The sequence below is a fragment of the Echinococcus granulosus genome (genome assembly GCF_000524195.1).
Source record: "Echinococcus granulosus chromosome Unknown EG_S00010, whole genome shotgun sequence".
Lineage (NCBI taxonomy): Eukaryota > Metazoa > Platyhelminthes > Cestoda > Cyclophyllidea > Taeniidae > Echinococcus > Echinococcus granulosus.
Window position 1 is genome coordinate 1,119,515 of NW_020170390.1, and position 18,748 is coordinate 1,138,262.

General features: G+C 44.4%; 2 protein-coding genes across 2 annotated transcripts; one reads left to right on the top strand and one right to left on the bottom strand. All coding sequences in view use genetic code 11, as the record gives it.

The window, feature by feature from the left end:
* Nucleotides 1-3,797: 3,797 nt before the first annotated feature.
* Nucleotides 3,798-5,333, top strand: EGR_02332 (mRNA cap guanine-N7 methyltransferase; the record flags this gene model as incomplete). The annotated part of the gene is made up of 2 exons (XM_024491581.1): nucleotides 3,798-4,310; nucleotides 4,650-5,333. The coding sequence occupies 2 exons, from the start codon at nucleotides 3,798-3,800 to the stop codon at nucleotides 5,331-5,333; spliced, it is 1,197 nt and encodes a 398-aa protein (XP_024354087.1).
* Nucleotides 5,334-7,014: 1,681 nt separating this feature from the next.
* On the bottom strand, nucleotides 7,015-18,460 carry EGR_02333 (Single-stranded DNA-binding protein 3; the record flags this gene model as incomplete). The annotated part of the gene is made up of 8 exons (XM_024491582.1): nucleotides 7,015-7,751; nucleotides 8,172-8,532; nucleotides 8,606-8,740; nucleotides 12,077-12,115; nucleotides 12,674-12,758; nucleotides 13,902-13,963; nucleotides 17,554-17,626; nucleotides 18,405-18,460. 8 exons carry the CDS (start codon nucleotides 18,458-18,460, stop codon nucleotides 7,015-7,017), a joined length of 1,548 nt encoding a protein of 515 aa, XP_024354088.1.
* Nucleotides 18,461-18,748: the final 288 nt, after the last annotated feature.

Below are 18,748 nucleotides of genomic sequence, written 5' to 3' on the forward strand. Positions count from 1 at the left end.
TTTACGAACCTCAGCTGACATTATGTTAATCTAAAAAAAGGAAGTCACACTGATGCAAACGCTAGATAGGAAGGCAAAATTTACTGATAGACATAGGAGAATATTTAACCAGGAACAGTGACAAAGGTAATATTAAGTTTGAGAACAAGTACTTGTTAATAATGGAATGGGTTAAGTGTTTGTTTAACTCTCATTTTTGAGCAATGGGCCACTTGGTGCTCCACCTTTGTACCTCCACTTAATGACCTGGCTTCCGGGTCATGCCAGTAGCACCCCTTAGCCCTTGTAAATATCGATAACACATATTCTGCTGGAGTATAGTGTCTACCTTCGTCTTCAGGGAAGGCTCGAGACGCTGCATTGGCTGCAGCAGAAAGTGAACCCGGTCTTGAAGGCCAAACAACCTGATTTCTTTTGTTGAGTGCTAAACATTAGCCTGACGGGAGAAGTGCATATGGTGACAATCCCTAACAGTAGGACAGAAAATGACATCAATCTTCGGCAAATACCCAAGTCTAGCGTTCTGTAGGCATGAGATTAACAACTGAAACAATATTAGCATTGAACCACTAGGAAAAGTTTTGTTACGGAGCTGTCTACAGTACTTGCATGAAGATGTCAACGAAGTGAACACTTGATACCTCCTCCACTTCTCTGCTAGCCGATCGAACCCAGACAGATGTAGCTGGGCAGCTGTAAAAGGAGAACAATATGGCAAGGAGAAAATTGACTCAAAACCTTCTCTCTACTGCTCAGGTTAAAACCCATTTAGACCAGTGTTTCTACGACTAGCGATGGACACGCGAGAGGGCCAGCAGATTCCCTCGTTTCTCTTCTCCTCCAGAACAGAGGCCCGTGATGTTACATTCAAGTATTGCCTCAGTTGCACGCAAATTCGGTGACTCGCAGCTGATTCTTGAGTGCTTTTCTTACAGCACCGATTACGTTGTGATGGATGACGCTGAAGTTTGACCAAAAGGGGAGCGCCGATGACGATGTTCAGAGGGAAGAGGGGCTGTGTATATCGTTAGCTGCTTCCTTAACTCTTGGTTTTTTTTTGGATTGGGTCGCTTAACGATTCCGACATTGTACCTTCGACGAAAGACCTATGGCCCTGTCCATGCCAGTAGCCTCATGCCCTGCTGTACGTCGAATATGCATTTCCTATCCGGGTATTAAGTCTTCTTCCTACTTCAGAGAAGTCTCAACTGGACTACTTCATACCTCCCATTTAATCAACCTCCACTTTACACTTTTAAAATGGTCGCAGCATCAGTAGTTAAGTCAATTTTTATTTTGTGTTGGTACAGACGATTTACAACTACTGTCAACTACGATAAAAGCGGCTGCAGTTGAAACCAGTGGTAAAAGATATGTTAAAGCATCCCACAGTACACGTGGCAAAAGTTCACTGCAAAGCCCCCTTTCCTCTGGCTAAGCTACGAGCGGGGTCCAAAAAGTACACCAATGCACTGATGATGGTGATGTCAGCCACCTGCCAAGGAGTAGACAGTTCAACGCGTCTTTGAAGATGTACCAAATCTATGCTTGAAAGACGTACTTCCCTTTAGAATAAAGCTTGTCATTTCTGCCAAGTGCATGTATAACACCCACATTAACTTATTCACAAATAACTATCTATCCCTTTGGCTGTGATTTTCCCACAAATTTCATGGGCACATCAGGGTAAAAAGGAGTGGAAGCTGTAAGGTTGGGAAAAGAGTGAGAAATTGCCACCATAGAGATCGTCGCAATGTTACACTAAAACTACAAAACTTGGTAAATTTGTTTAACTCCGCGTTTTCGTTTTGCGGGTATTTAAGCCCCCGCTTTTGTATTCCTACTTAGCAGCATGGCCTTCGGGACATACGAGTATCCCTCCAGCCCTTCCCTGCGTCAGCAATACATGTTCTGCCCCAGTACTGTGGCTCCATTCGTCTTCAGGAAAGACTCTAGACGCTGCAACTCAGTGTGGTATAGGGAACTAAACGCACAGGGATCACAATTAATGCTTAAAATAGAGCAGCTGAAGTTCCTAGCTAGAGAAAACAAACTTTCAGGAAGATAGCGTTATCAGTAAAAACTAGGCATACACATGCTGTAAAATCCTTTAATGCAAAGGTTGCGGTGATTTTACATCTTCCGTGACTGTACATCTACCCACACAGACTCTTCAGTCCCCCCACGTTGTGCATCAGATCGTAAAGGTAGCCTCTTCACATTCCCGAGAGCCTCAAGGCGCTACATTGGTGGCACTGGCAAGGAAAGTATTGTCTTTTCTATGACTGTTTAACAAGTCTTAGCATTCCGGGAGCGGGGACCTGATACGGATGCCTAAATCCATTGAATTTTGGCAATTTTCTTTAATATTTTGTCCAAGAGGAAGAGTAATCACGAGTGGGGCGGACTAGACTTGAACATATTAGGGAAAGTCAGTTATGGAGGTGTCTACAGTGTTTATGCGAAGATGCCAAACACGTTAACAAATGCCACCTCCACTGGGTGGTTGGAACTCAGATAAAGGACTAGAGAGCACCAAAATGGGGACAGAGTGCTAGCTTTACAAATCTACATTAAATTTCGCCTTTTATCTAGTAGTTTTGCACCTAAGCTAATGTTTATAGATAGGTGCTTAATATGCAGATTGCATTTGTTGTGAGGTCGAGTCTAACTTTGAGCAGTACGAAGAGTGTGAATCCTCTCGCATCCAATTAAGCACTTGAATAGGACAAGGCTCCAGGCAAAATAGAATCATCAACATCCGTCACTGGTTTATGGATCTTTTCGTCTGCATGCAAAATTCAATAAATTCCGTTTCTGGCTCTTCAGCGCTTATTGAAGCACCAATTGACCTGTGGTGACCGATGCATAAGACTGATCGAAATAGCACCGAGATCAACAGGCAAGAGAAGAATGGAGCAAACTATTGCTTTGATACATATTTAAAATGCATTTTATCTTCTTGGACAGTTCAACCCCCGAAAGTCGTGCTTCCGCTCTACGGTGTGACGCATGGAATATGCTAACAACTCCCTAAATCCCCTGAAAATTTCAAGACGACACTGTCACAGAATAACAAATGTGCAATAAATGGGTCATTATCCACTATTTCGATCAATATAGAGTTACGATTGGAACACTTCTGTTGCAGGTTTGCCTGCCCTTCTTTGAAAAAAAACAGGTATTGCATTAATTTTTGTTTAATTCTTCGTTTCAGTGATGGACAATTAAGGGCCTCTGCCACTATACCCATACCAAGCAGCCTAGATTTCGAGCCATGCCGGTGATCCCAAGCCCTACCGTACGTCGATATATATATGTATACATTTCGTCTGAGTAATATCTCATCTATAGTCTTCAACAAAATCTTTAAAAATTTTTGGCTTCGCCTAGATTCATAGATGCCCTCGCAATTATGTTGCCCTCCCAGACTTCTCGGAGGACGAAAGGAGACCTGATACTTGGGCAGCATATGTAAATTCGACACACAGTAGGGCTTAAGACCACTATCATGGATCAGAGATCATTTCACCTAGCATGCATTTAATGGCGGAGCACCTTAGCAATGCCATTACCAAAACATTACAATTTTCGCTTAGTTTTACCAAAATTAACAAATGGAATAACCAACCAACCAAAATAAGCCAAAATTGACAAATTCTTTATATGGCAGCCTCTATGTGAAATTTCGAGGTTTTGCTTATGTTAAACTGTTTACCACTGAAAACTTGTTGAAATGTACAAAAGTTGTGTCCTTGGAAAAAATTGTTTCACAGCACTTTGGTTTGGTGTGCATGATGGATGACATTGGAAGTGGTACTTCACCAAAATTCGATAAATCACCCAACGAATCTGATGGCTTCAATTGTGTCAAAGGATTCTATGATGCAGCTGCGAAAGATAAAACGAACTGCTCCCTTCTTCAAAGAAGAAGATCACGAATTTACTATATGCGCAACTTGAGTAACTGGATAAAAGGCACTTTGATCTCACGGTACCTTGACCTTGTTTATGAAAAAAAACAAGGGAACCGAGTGAATATCTTAGACCTCTGTTGTGGTAAAGGTGGGGACCAAAAGAAGTGGCAAGTGGGTTGTGTGGATCACGTTACCTTTGTGGATATATCGGCTGCATCTATTGATATTTGTAAAGAAAGATACAATTCTTTAAAATGTGGAAATTATCGTGGACGTATCTTTTCTGCGGATTTTATAGTGCATGACTGCACTGCTCCGCTTGACTTGAAAAGGTTATATAGCGTGGTGAGCTGTCAATTTGCACTTCACTACGCCTTTGAAAGTATTGATAAGGTAGTACCTATTATGTTTTTCCCTTAATAACTTTATATCGCATACATTACTTTGTATGTAATTGCTCTACAGATAAAAAACATACGAGCTTATTATTGGTGCTTGCTTCAGCTTATAAATGGCTTTATTGGACAAGTTGCTCTACCTTCACATTTATCACAGCGTAGTGTTCGTAACAGCGCGAAATTGAATACGTTGTTAAACCAGTCGCGGCATTTAAAATATGTATTTTGTGCTATCATGTAAAATTGTTGGATGCCATTCATAATTCATACCTGGTTTAAATGTTTGCATTTTTAAGTGTTTTTGTCTTTATCCTCAATTTCCTTTTTGACCAAGGCTCGTACTATGCTTCAAAACAGCAGTCAAGCCTTGGAAGAAGGTGGATACTTCCTTGTCACTGTACCCAACGCGTATGAAATCCTAAGGCGATTGAACCAGAGCAAAGACAGACGGTCCTTTGGGAACTCCGTTTACTCCATTACCTTCGACGAACTTTACACCACCCACCACCCTCCACCCCTCTTTAAAGCACGCTACCATTTCCAGTTGGAAGGTGTGGTCGATTGTCCTGAACATTTAGTCTACCCTCCCCTCCTGATTGCCATGGCGAAGGAAGTGAGTTTAGAGTGCATCGAGGGTCCCCTGCCCTTCGCTGCATTCATGCGCAGGACCGCGCAGGATCGTCCAATGAATATGCACCTCCTGCGCACTATGGACGCCTTGGAGATGTGGCCATCAACGCATCTTTCGAGACACTCTTTGCCCTTGCCCTCATCGCCCAAACGTGGCAGCGGTCATCACGATCGTAGCAGGAGTCCCATAGATCGGTGCGGAAGTACCGCAGGGTGGAGGTCAGGAGAGGAGTCCTCTGTAGCCGCGAGTGAGGTCGACGCTTACGCCCACGTGGAAAGGAGACGGTACTCCCTACATCTACCTGTCGGCACCATATCCAAACAGGAGTGGGAAGCTTTTTGTACATACTGTGTCTTTGTGTTTAAAAAGGTGGTACCCAATAGGTAATGACAATCTTGGTATTGGTTTTTGGATTGAATACTTGGATGTTTCCAGTATCATCCATCCGACGTGAACTCGACACCAATCCTGAAAGGGATTGGACTTACAAATTTATCCAATTTGGCGTTTTAATGACTTCACAACATTTCCTCGAGCGGCCAGAAATCCTGCTCCAATTAACACTCACAGCATGGATATGCGTTAAAGCCGATACTTTTGCTCTAACACCTTGCGGTGCATATTTCTACATCATTTTTTTCCGAGAGAAACCGCATTTTGCTTGTGATAATTCACCGCACGTTCTATGCTGTACCTTTTTAAAGTAAATTGCACCGTCGCTGAATAGGGTTCTCTAGTAACTGGCTTGTACGAATAAGCGGGAAGAGTACGAAGTATGCCCATCTTATGGCCAACCGAGATCACTATAGGCACGGTGGTCTCCAGGCGTGTGTATTTGTACTATTCGATCAATTTTGCTCTTTTAGGGATTAGTAACGTGCTCAAAGTACATCTGCATGTGATATTCGAGTGGGACGTTCCAGAATGTTCAGAAATCAACCTTGAAAAGGTCTCTAGGAAATTGAAATATGAGCGTTTTTCTTGCGGTTCCAGGTATCTACACCACTTTTATTCCAATATTTTCGGTTTTTTTCTAATTTACGTAATTGGGTGTCGCTTCCCCAAGATAATCTTGAGGGCACAACCTCGTTGTATGAATGGGACTGCAATTCTGTGAAGTATCCATGCGCAGATCGAACTGGAATTTCTCCAAAATTTATTACATCGAAGTCTACCACCCACCGCCCAACTGCTTTAGAACACGTTGTAATAAAGCGTCTGCTTAGGCTAACGAATGAATCAAACCGCTCGTGTCTGAAAGGTTGAGATAATGTGAGTTCCTAACTCCTTCGAGAGACGCCGTACTAACTCATACATCTACCCGAAATCTGCCTCAACCGTTATGGCACGCATTTATCCGTAAGGTTCATGACAAATTGTAAGGGCATTTGGCTAACCCGTTTCCCCCAAGTAGCCAATGTATTCCCTAAAAATCCACATCTAGGGACTCCTACCGTAAAAAAAGCCGTACGCATACATAAAAGATGACCCCCTTTTCCAGTGAAGTTTTCATTACACAAATTGTTCCTTCCTTCGTAAGATAATCTTGCGTATCAGATGCTACTAAAAGTTCTACTCATTACTAGACCAAACCTAAATTTCTCAACATGGACGGATGGAGTCAGGGTGTTACTGACAGACAAAAGGCAGAAGTGTACGCGCATTCAAAACTTTTGTTTCCAAGGGTAAATGACACTGTGGTGTATGAGATGGGAGAAGGATCTGCTGCCACAAAGTCCGAAGAAAGCAAAGGAGGAAAAAGTTGAGAAAGGTGCAAGCGTGGACAAAAACAACGCATGTGTGCGTACGAATGTGTGCGTGTTTGTTTGCGCGATTTCTTATGTACAAGAATAACCCGAACCCAGATCAACATCAACGATAATAATCGGAATCCGTATACCAAAATAAAGCGATCGGAGGGAGAGAGGGAGGGGAACTGTGTTGTGCGACAAAGAGAAAAATGTAGATGGTAGTGGACAATGTAAGCTCATTTAAAAAGCAACTAACGGAAGAGGTGGTGGAACTTGGTAGAAAGAGGGAAAGAACATGATAGGTACTTCCAACACTACTACTCTTGCAAAAAGAGAGCCGCCGAGGCCTCGATATCCTTCAAGGGACAGAAGGGCTTCTGCACAGATGACGCTGAGGGTAGTAGGTCACCGGAAGTAGAGTCTTGCATTACGTCCGCCAGGTTCGGCATCGTCCGAAGGTCATCACTGCTTGGGAAGAGGATGTTCGGCGTCTCCGCGACTTTTATCTGATCGCTATCGAAGACCCGGCCGGGGGCAGACGGCCCATTGATCGTCTGGTCCGAGCCCTCCATAACCCCAGTGGCGTCGTCGGAACCCGCCAATAGCTCCAGCTCGGGAGCGCTAAGGAGAAGAGCCTCTTCGATGCTTGCCGCCTTGGAGCGCGGAGCGTCCGAACGCGGAGTCTGTTGCACAGGTGAGGGCGAGAGTAGCTGACTGATCTGCGAAGAGACCGGTGGTGGTTGTGGATGTTGTTGCGGCTGCCCGCCCGACACCACGGCTTCATCCACAGACAGACTGTCGGTCTGACCAAAAAAAGCGAAACCATCACCGGTGCCACCACCACTACTGGCTGATGATGGCAGTGGTGTGGGCTGTGGCTGTACTACCGACGGCAACTGCTCCATCAAGGTCGGATCAAAGAGTATAGAAGGTGTCGTTGAGCCGATATCTGGAGACATCTTGGCAGTAGACTGAGGGTTCCCCAAGAAATCGACTGAGTGGCTAAGGCTTGGACCCCACTGCGGTTGCTGCTGTTGCTGCGAGGGAAGCAGACCTGGACACCAAAAAAAGAAAACACCCAGACAAGGTCAAAAATCGAACCACTATGCTTAGTTCCTTTAATTGTGGTTACGATACCTATAAAACCGAATCTTTTTCTCAAAATGAAAGACTAATTTTGCACTTTATAGCTAGTCGAAATGAGGACTATTTTAGATATTCTTGTACTGATAGGAGTCGAGATGAATAGGGCAATGGCTTCGCCGAAGACGAGTGAGTAACCTTAAAGAGATCCTCTTAAAAATAGCCCATCAAAGAATACAGACTCAAAATCCCCCAGTGCACGCTCGTGTGCGAAGGTTTAAGCTAATAGGTCGGATATTTTAGTGGTAAACAAAATACCATGACCACATAGATATTAGCGTCATCGAAAAGGTGACGTATTGGAAATTGTAGTACTGAGAATGGGACCTACCATTAGGCGTACAAGGTGACATCTTGAGAGGGAGGGAGCGCTGCTGTTGGAAGGGATGCGGACGACCAAATTGTTGTTGATGCAGGCTAGATTGAAAGTCGCCATTGGGGGAAGAGCCTGAGAAGGAGGAGGAAGTGGTGGAGGATGAGGAATTGAGGGATCCAACTGCGTTACCATTTACCACCAAGGCTCCCCGTGGTCCCATCGGACGGGGCTGGTGCCTTAATGTCACCGTGGGAGCAGAGGCGATGGGGAGAGATGGAATGCTCGAGTTGGGACGGAATGCAGCGGCAGTGACGGCAGAGGGGGAAGGCAAAAAGGCCTCCAAATGTTGTTCGTTCATAGGCACAAGACCAGGTATCTGGTCGGGAAAAGACGTAGTTTGGTATATTATGCGTACCTAAATAGTTTTAGTACCGTGCTGAGGCACGCACCTTATCATTGGGGCGCGAGATTCCAGGTGGATACATTTGTCGAGGTTGGGAGATGTATTGCTGATGTTGAAGCATGGAAGGTGGACCGTTTCTTCCTTGGGCGTAATGAAGACTTGGACCCGGCATCGGAGTTGGCTAAAATGCATCAGAGAACGACACACTAGAAAACTCGCCCACATCCAGCAACCAAGTTAGGCTGGAAGTTACTCTGCCACACCGAAGCTAGTCATGAGATGGAGTAATGGGAGGCAACGCCTTTAGACACATTTGAAGAATCTCTTGCTTTTGGAGGGGTTTACCACGGTGGAATCAATTCAGCGACACAAGTTGAAGGCTTCACTACCATCGTCTAAACATCGAGGCTGAGTAGATAACCTACTAAATTCACTTCGCACTCTCCATACGATACACTTGAGGGTGGATAGGTTCAGCCACAAAACCGCAAAATATAAACGCAAAAACAACGCTCAATTTTCTGTGCTCGAGGGCGCACATCGCCGCACAAGGCCTCGCTTGCTCACTCTAACACACATACACGCATTTGGAAAGTTGTTGTTCCCTCGAAAGAACGCAGTTCTACACTGAACCGGCTTGGAGAGAGAGAACACCTAAACTCCCTGTTCCACTGGTTTTGCAACACAATTCGAGGCAAGGGGGAATGCATTCTCGGTGAATTCCTTTAATGATAAGCGTTACGATTAAGCAGTACAGCTAAGCAGAAATATATGAAATAGGCAATACCTGTGTAGATGAGACACAAACACAAGAAACTTTGGCAACCCTAAACACATTTACTACAAAGTGCCCCAAAATTATAGCCTGTTGGTGACCGCCGATCACGTAAGACTGCGACTGTAGACTTTCGTGTGATTCCTTTGCCCGAAGCGTTTGAAGTGCGCTAGTTAGGACGCAGATCACCGATTAGAGAGTTGAGCAAACGAGGCTAGCTGAAGTTGATGTTACACACAGAGAATACAGGGTAAAAGTACACTCACCTTCCATCCATCTTTCATGCCTAAGAGCACACCAAATCACAAATAATGCCCGTCAAGAAAATTCGCAGGGAACATTCCTCGCTTCTTCAAAAGGGAAGGTGGTTAATCTACTGAAAATGACAATGATTTCTGTACCACAATGGGAGAAATCACGGAAGCCTAACCTGCTTTCACTGAGGCAAAGGCAGGCTCTTGGTTGTTTAAAAAAGTCTCCTCACACTCCGCAATTCACTTTACCTTCAATAAACATTTCAAAAACTAGATGTGGACATTATTAGCCATTCACGCAATTATCTCGGTTTATGGCACAGGCCCATCGTTCTTTTTTTTCAATGACCGCGCCTTCACTTGCGAGTACTTTTACACCCTAAAGTACACATTGATTCACAAGAACACAGCTATTCCACAGATGGCGGTTAACTCTCCCCCAAACATCCCGAGATGGCACTGCTTGCAACCGAAAATAATCGGACGGAAATCGCGTGCCCACGCCTGGGAAGAGGAGGAGGAGGGTTTAATGGCAAGTAGGCGGTTGCACAGTTTTATCGTGAAGCAGGTGAAGTACTGTCTAGCACTCAATTAAACTATTAATGATTGATACATTATGATAATGTAGTCGGGAGGAGGAAACACGCTGCCAGAAGAGATATGTGCCTTGGGGAAAGCAGATAATTGCTGTCTTAAAAGGAGCGTAATTAAAAATTAATTTCCCAACCCTTGATTGTACAACATACGGGAGATAAGTACCCGAAATCTGGAGAGAATAGTATGGCCAAGGAGTGAGCCTGCATTCCACAAATTTTCCCAGAGATCTGCTTGGCTTCGTTAACTACCCTAGATAGCACAGAGGCGTTGGAAGAGTGCAAAACTGAATTCGCATTCGAGGAGCAAAAAAACGGCCCAGTCACTAACTGTGAGTGAACAAGTAACGAGCCTGCTGTGACAGTCACGCAGGTCATCTGCTAAGACGCCGCAACTTGGGGCCTTTAAGTGGATCTGTTTGCACGCGGTAGTGACACTGGAGTACTCTCGTTTAGCCTACGGTTGGGTTACAGTCTACTTGTGCCTCGCTCGGCAGACAACGCCAGCGACATTCGGGGATGGAAAAGCACCACAGTGTAGAAAAATAGCGAAAGAGGCAATAAAAACTTCTTCAACGCAATAGTGGAGAAAGCCCAGGCTGATGCGGGTCGCACGAGCTCTCGATGCGTTTTCTAAGCCCACAACACCGCGACCAATGGTGGACTTCAGTTTCCACCGATCGCCTCTGATTGGTTAGGCGCATCAACAAGGTACACACACTTGATTAGCCTTAATCAACAACCATGACAAATTCGCGCTTTATTAAGGCGTCAGAGGTCAGTAAGTTGCAACACAATCGCATTGAGAACATGGCTGCAAGTTCCAATAGACACTGAAGTCTATTACATGACAAAATTAGTGTCGAGATGGGTGTTAATATCATAAAATAGCGAAGGAAGGGGCAAACGAAACGAGAATGCTACTCACAACCCGAGCCTTAATCACACCCTTAAAAAGGTACAGTGTCGTGGCAATTACCGAAAGTCGATAGAGCAAGCACGGTGAGTAGTCTGGGAGAAGAAGTGGGTAGAATATGCGGGAATGCGTGAATGCCATCCGTGCAAGTCCTCGTGCTCACGACGCGGCTAAGCCACACAGCAAATGCGCAGAGGGTAAAATCAATGAGGACAGTTTAATTTCGGCTTTGCATATCGTGGTGATGGCAGTGGACACATGCGCACATATGCATGCACACACACGCACACACATAAAAGCTGCCGACAAAAGACGGATCGCTTGTGAGAGAGCGAGAGGGACACACATACAAGTGTACAAACATACGCGCATACACGCGCGCACACACACATGAGAGGACTGGTGACATAATAATCGGTTGAAAGGCACACCCAGGGGGGGGGGAGGCCAAAGCAGCACGCACCCATGCACCAACCGCACCCGCACACGCACGGGAGCAGAAGTGGAGCTCACGTGCTCAACTGCTAATTGGCCCGTGAGTGCATGCTTGTGCACGTACGCACGCACCCACAACATACGAGACGGACGAGCAAAGTGGAGGGAAGATAGGCAAGAATGCCATGCTATCAAAAGGGACGCGATGTCATAAAAAGAATGTGCATAAAGCCAATTACTTTCAAAGACTAAAAAAGGTGGACGTTGGAGAAAAATTTACGAGACGTGGACAGAAAGAATAAAAACGTAAAATCAGTTGAGCCCCAGAGGAAACCTATAGTGGAAGGTAAAATCACTGAGAGTGTGATTAGAAACATCACCTATTGAGCATGTAGTTTGGAGGCTCATCATCTGGAAAGTGAAATCGCTGTGCACAAAAACTTGTCATCAGCGTAGTTTAAGGCTGTGTTGTGAAATAGCGAAAACAAATCTGCGATCACAACAACGCGAAAAACAAAGCAGAGCAAATGTGGAGGACAATTACCTGTGGACCACCTGGAACAAAGCCTGGATTGGCCAAGCCCTGAAACAGGACGAAAACAAAAACCGAATCATAGCAGGGAGGTAGGAGGGGCCAGAAGTATCTCGGGGTAAATAAATGCAAATACAATCCCAGCCAAGTATAGTAATAATAACAGTAGTTTGGCATGCACATGCTGAGTAAGTCAGTAGCTAGTGAAGTTTGATTTTTATTCTGATTATATAAGCGAAATAAAGCCCCCCGCCCTTTGTGACTCTACCACGTAATACGAGTGATTTCAGTGCGTTCTTGTTGGAGTGAGTGCAAATGGGACACAGAACTTTGGTGCAAAAATAACTAGGGTAGTTTTAGGGTCAAGTAGCCAGAATAGAACCAAACGAAGGTACGCAAGCGATCGCACACTAGAGGTGCTCAGGTGAAAGTTAACCGTTGATTGATTGATCGGAGGTGAGAACGCACGCACACGCACACACACACGCACATGGGCACGCAACTTGAGCACGCATTGGATACACGCACAAACCCATGCACGCCTGAAGCAAAGCAAACGCTCCGAGGTAGTGAGGTAATGAACAAGTGGAAGGCAAAGCACGAACTTACGTAGTCGTAGAAAGCACGAGCATCAGGGGAGTGCTTGAGAACATCGCGTCTCTCTGGTGCGGCGCAGTAGAGATCCCAAAACACACTAAGATGGGGAGGGGAAGTTAGTAAACAATTTTACTCTCTCAACTGCTAAAGTATGCTGCCGTCTTCGATCAGAAGATGATGATGATGGCTCAGCAATTGACCGTAATAGGAGGAGGAAAATGCCAAACAAGCACAGACAAGCACCTTAAATATTAAAAGTTAAGTAATGTTCAAGAGCGGAGATGACCTTAAATTGCTAATTACTGGTCTTTAGCGAGAAATCAAACCCTGAAGGCGATGGGCACGGGGTTATTGGTCGACTTCTGCTCCCATTAAGCACATTGTGAGAGGAAAACAAGAAAAGAATGAGAGTGATGTCGTTTTTAATTAAGTACTGAACTCCTCTTGATGTAAATAACACAACAAATGCTTGAAGGTAGGTAGAAAAAAAACAGCATTCGACGTTGCGTAATGAATCAAGACGACTAAGAGGATATACAGGAGGGAGAGGAAGGTTGGGAGTTGTGGGAGGCATCCCAAAGTCGACCACTGTACTACTAATCGAGGCCACACCACATGTGGCACGTGAGTTGAGAAACGAGAGAGCAAGAGAGGGGAGCAGCAGCAACAGTGCTAAGAGCGGAGAACATTTCCACGCACTGGCGCCACCACCACAGTGTGCATGCACACACGCTTCACCTTGAAGTGTTTATAAAGGCTGCAAAATTAGGCTAGAGGCTTATCCTTGAGGCTCGGAATACGAGTGGGTCAGCAGCCTTGTTTATCTTGAAGCGAAGTGATGTAAATAAGAACGGACCACCGTTTCTCAGAGGCCTTGCAAGTACACCTTCGGATGGTGGACGGTTGGTAAGCCAACATCAAACGTACAAATTAACTTACCCGTGCGAAGAACAAAATAAGATTGGGTTTGAGAAGCGGAGGAGGACTAACTTAAATAGGGTGCTCGGAACAACAGAATATGCCGACGCAAGTAAGACTTGTCCACCTAATTTTGCAAGCGATCGAAGTCAAAGGTTACAGATGAAGTACTGACAGAAAGAGGACTTTTAGCACACTGTTTTGATAAAAATTTGAATAGCATTTTGACTACAAAAAACCGAGCCTTAGATAACACTTTATGAAAATGTAGCAAAAAACAATTGGAAGAGAGTACGACGACTAATAAGGACAACGAGCTTACCTCCACCATGAAAAGAGAAAACCAGGGGCCTCGTTGGGAACAATGTGCTTCTCCCATCCGATCTTAAGGAAAAAACAAAGGAGCATAAGTGTTGAGAATTAAGGTGTGTTCGCAAATAGTTCGAACATGCTTTCACAGTGGGTTCAATACCGCATGAGCACTCCGTTTCGGCATACACTGAAAAGCTAAGGCCCGATAAAAATAAAACCTTCAATTTTAGCTACAGTTGCCGCAGATCGGCCAAACTCACACGAAACTACGGGACTTGAGCATGAAGTGGAAAAACGGGATGTGTAAAATGTGCAGAAAGATGAGGAAAAGCAAAAAGCTCACCGTCATTTTAGGTGCATTACGGAGATGGTCATTTAATCGGGATAAAAAAACGATGCACCCAACGGTAATCTTATTTTTTGACTCCAAACCAATAACCACAACAACGCTCTGGGCTCGACTCTCAGCCGCCTTGAGCGGGGTAATCGTTACTCAGGTCTCCAGCTTATCTAAGCAATACATAAACAGGAGGGAGCTGGATTAATCTGGCAGGCGAGGCGTGTGCGATCAAACAGGGCTAGGCAGAGGAGGAAGCAGCGGCAGAATACCAAGCCCAGGGCCTGCGCTCACGCACGCGCGCGCGCACGCACATGCAGCACAGACTGCTGATAACAAGCAGCCCTCCCGCCCCCATCTCGACCTGCAAGTGGAGCACAATGCCGGCGAAGTGCCGTTTGCATAGCTAGAAACCTCAACAACGCGATGGCACTGGCAGCGCCAATGTGTATGGGAATTCATCCACCTGGAATGGATAGTCACAAAACAACGAATCGATGGTCGGCGCACCTACACACACGCGCTTGCATCGAGATTACGCAAACAATGGTGGCATGAAAGGGGAACGCTAGGGTTGATCCAAAGCGAATTCCATTATTCATCAAGGTCTCACTCACAAGTTTTTGGAGTAAATTGCATCCCTTTCACAAAAATGCCACTCGCCTCAACTGGGAGGATTTCCCAACGCTATGCCAAATTTTTTCACCATCAATCGAACACATGGAATCTCGTAGTTCGTTACACCAGAACCTTCTTTTACGAATAGCTCCATTCACTCGAAGCAGGCTCTACAAGAAACAGCTTAGCACTCAAACCGAGCGTAAATCTGGAGGTTGGTTTGCGCTTCTGAAAAATCTGTCCAAAAAGATCGCTAGCTCTCTAGTGTAACTTAAAGCCATCATTTGAACGCGCTCGTAGTTGTGGTCGTAATTAGAGGTAGGGAACGTTTTCCAGCTGTCGCAACAGAGCCGCCAATTTCGGTTCGTTCAAGCCATTTGCAGATGAAAACACGACAGATAAATCCACCACCATGTTGAGCATTAACCTGAAGACAAATTCTCGATTCCTTTTACAGAAAACGCTTTTCCTCTATTGCAATTTACAGGCATTCCACCTACCACGCCCAAAGTTACAATTACTTCACCAAGCTGCAGTGATACCCGGCTTACTATCTAGCTATGATAAACTATTACATCTTCCACTTCCACGGCCCCCAGTGCAAATATGAGAGTGCAATAATTATTTCTGTCAAATCCAAAGGCTAAAGGAGTAAAAGGATGTAAGACCCAAAGAAAAGTATGAACCCCTAATGGCGTTTCTATCAATTCGTCGGCCAGCGGCACTGGGTATTAGCCGAAACGTCAGTCCAAGCCCAATAACTGCAAATATGGATGCAAACAGTTACCAGTAGAGAAGAAGAGACTCTTTTTAAGACAACAGAAAGGAGAGAAATGAAAGAATCCAATATTTCGGCTAGCAAAAATTACAATGTAGCATGAAGACCAAGACCGAAGAAAGAAGGCGAAAAAAGCTGAGAGTAAAGCGCAACACAGAAAACAAGTAGGAGAACCGAATAAGATTATTTGAGTCCAACGGAATCACTAGGGTGAGCGGGATGGAGGAGTACTGGCAACTTCTAGTTCAGTCAGTTTGAGCTGACCTCGGATTCGGGTGATATTGAGGTGGTACGGGGAAAAGAGGGCGATTTAAAGCCACACATGAGCACAAGGTATGCAAGACAAGGCTCACACTGAAACACAAAACCATCTGTTGTGGATCCATTTTAGGATGTCAAGAAGGAACTCGAGAAGGGACGACTAAGTAGTATTATTTTGATAAGCGAATTACTTCTTACAGATAGCAGTGGGAACACCGAAAAGCCATCACAAAACAGGACAGAAATATAAAAAATTAGAAGCCCAAACGACCAAATCGAAACGGGTGTACAGAAGGTGTAGTGCCTTACGATGGTTCGAATGCGCATTGTTAATAGATACTATTAAGAGCTAATCCCAAAAAATTCACTTTTTGATCAGTTGAAAAAGCATTGAAGCTCTAGTAAGGGATAATCCGACTGATTCATGATGCAGAAACAGTTGCTAAAGTGCTCGATGTGAGAGGTTTAGAGGGATCACGCGCACCAGTATAACTTGGCCCTTTTAAGTAGCATTTCTCTTAAAATAGTATCCAAGCTAAGCCGCAAGATGTTAAGCCTCGGACGCCAGGAGACAAAATTTGGCAACATCACATTAGTGAAACAGAAACGATGACACCGTGAAGAAATTACTTGGAGTAGTTTTGATAAACTAGTCCGCATATGGGGAATGTTATAGCTTATGGGATGAACTCAGCTTAGACCGATATACACTGGACAATCGTCACAGCAGAGCATTAGAAGTGCAACAACAAGAAGCACCATAAGAGGCGCTAAAAAGCAGCGATTTTACTTTTAAATTGAATCATCAAGTTACACTCGACTAGTCCGCAAGCCACCTTGTGAGTAAAGCTAACTCTGCGCTTCATTGATGGCCTTGGAGATGATTCGAACGCTGCGCATGAGCATGCAAGCGTGGTCTGGCTCCAATGGGGGGAAGTGCACCCAATCAATAAATGCGTGCTCCAAACTGATTAAACCAACGAACACAGCACATGCGGTGTGACTCATGCCGTTCCTCCAACAGGTCGATTTTTAGTGGATGCTGCTATAGCTACGCGTACATAATAAGGATGACATGGCAAAGAAGACACTCGGTAAAACTAAAAACACGAAGCACATCCCTACACACTAAGCAATTTTAGGATTACAAAACAAAATACGGGGAAAGAGCACCGATTAAGGCAACCGCAAGAGTGTAGGAATCTGGGAGTAATGGCGACTCAATGAGAGCAATTAATCCCCCAAATTAAACATTTATGAAGTAAAATCAAACCAACCTTGGGCAGCACATCCTATTGGATAGAGGGACATGAATACTGTAAAACCAATCAGAATTTTATCACCCACACGTATACACACCAACACCGGGGCTGCGGGTTAAGAAGACAACCTATGCAAAAGCGCAGTTGCAGCATAATTTTGCAGGTAATTGCTGAGCACATTGCTAGATGACACTGAGATGCGAAAATAGAACTACCAAAGAGACGACGGTGTGAGTCATGCCGTTTCCACCGCCTCACGCCAACCAGCAGCACACACCTGAGAGCGACGCAAGCGCTGTCCTCAAATTGACCCCAGCGAAGCACATACAGACGCACGATTGCACACGCATAAAGCCGATAAATATCAAGAATAGTCAAAGCAGTAGCAGACAATGGGACCACTCACTTCCTGAAGGAAAGTCTGTGCGGCCTTCTGAGCACCAGAATAAACCAAGTACTCGTACACGTAGAGCGCTAACCTACAACAGTGTGCACAGATCTGTAATATGACAGAGATTACTGTGGTAAGGTAGAAAAAACTAGCTTCAGAAGTAAGTATAAGTAAGTAAGTAAGTAAGTATAAGTAAGTATATACACAAGAGCAATAATTTTGTTTTGATTGCAGCTGTTAAGTTTCGTCAATATAATCGGAAAAAAGGCGTTGTGCACATTACGAAGAAGTATTTTGCGATTTAAAGAGCTGGAATGCGGTAATACGTCAAGAGCCAATAACAGGAAATCGAGTTCAACGGAATGAGTTGCTCAAGGGTAACGATTATACGCGTCAAACTGGTAATGCGAATTTGACAGTTACGCAGGTCATTTTACAATAAAAATGTATAATTCGATGTATTACGGTTACAAATAATGGCAATTAGGTTCAAAATAAACGAAATTGACTGAGCATAACGTTAACCTTGATTGTTCACAATAAATAAGGTGCAATAAAGAAGATTCCAAAACATCCACACTTGAAATCAAATGATTGGCAAATAAATCTGCCAAAGGTAGGTAGGAGGAGTCGGGGAAACCATAGGAATCATGAAGGTAGAAAAACTCAGATAGCATAGGCAGCTGATAGCGGTTTACTAGCTGAATCGCTAAATAACAAGACACAAAATGTGACACAAGAAGAGTTCGGAGGAATGCACACATGTCAAGGCAAAAAAAGTAAGACCATCTACGAAGCAGTAGAAGAAATCTGCCTCAATAAATCTAGCCCAAATTTAAAGAGGCATAAGTGAACACATTACTAACTTTTCACTAGCCTGAGCATCGGATGGCGAAGAAAATGATTTCGGCTTGTTAAACATCGGAAGACACACTTTCAGACAATTACAAATCCAGAATTTTGGCAATCCTGAACTTTCAGGAGAATTAATCAGAGGTTGACAAACCCCGGCACGCTACTGGTACGCCAGACGAGAACGTTCGAGCACACGATTGGTTCAAGTAAGATAAGGTTTGAGGTTACCCTCCGATTGGGAAATGTATTCCACCATTCTACTGGACGATTTCCCCAATTTAAGGTCAAGAAATATAACTAACTCAAACAAACATTTAAATATTTAAAGCTTAAAAATTTAATATGCACTTTTTTT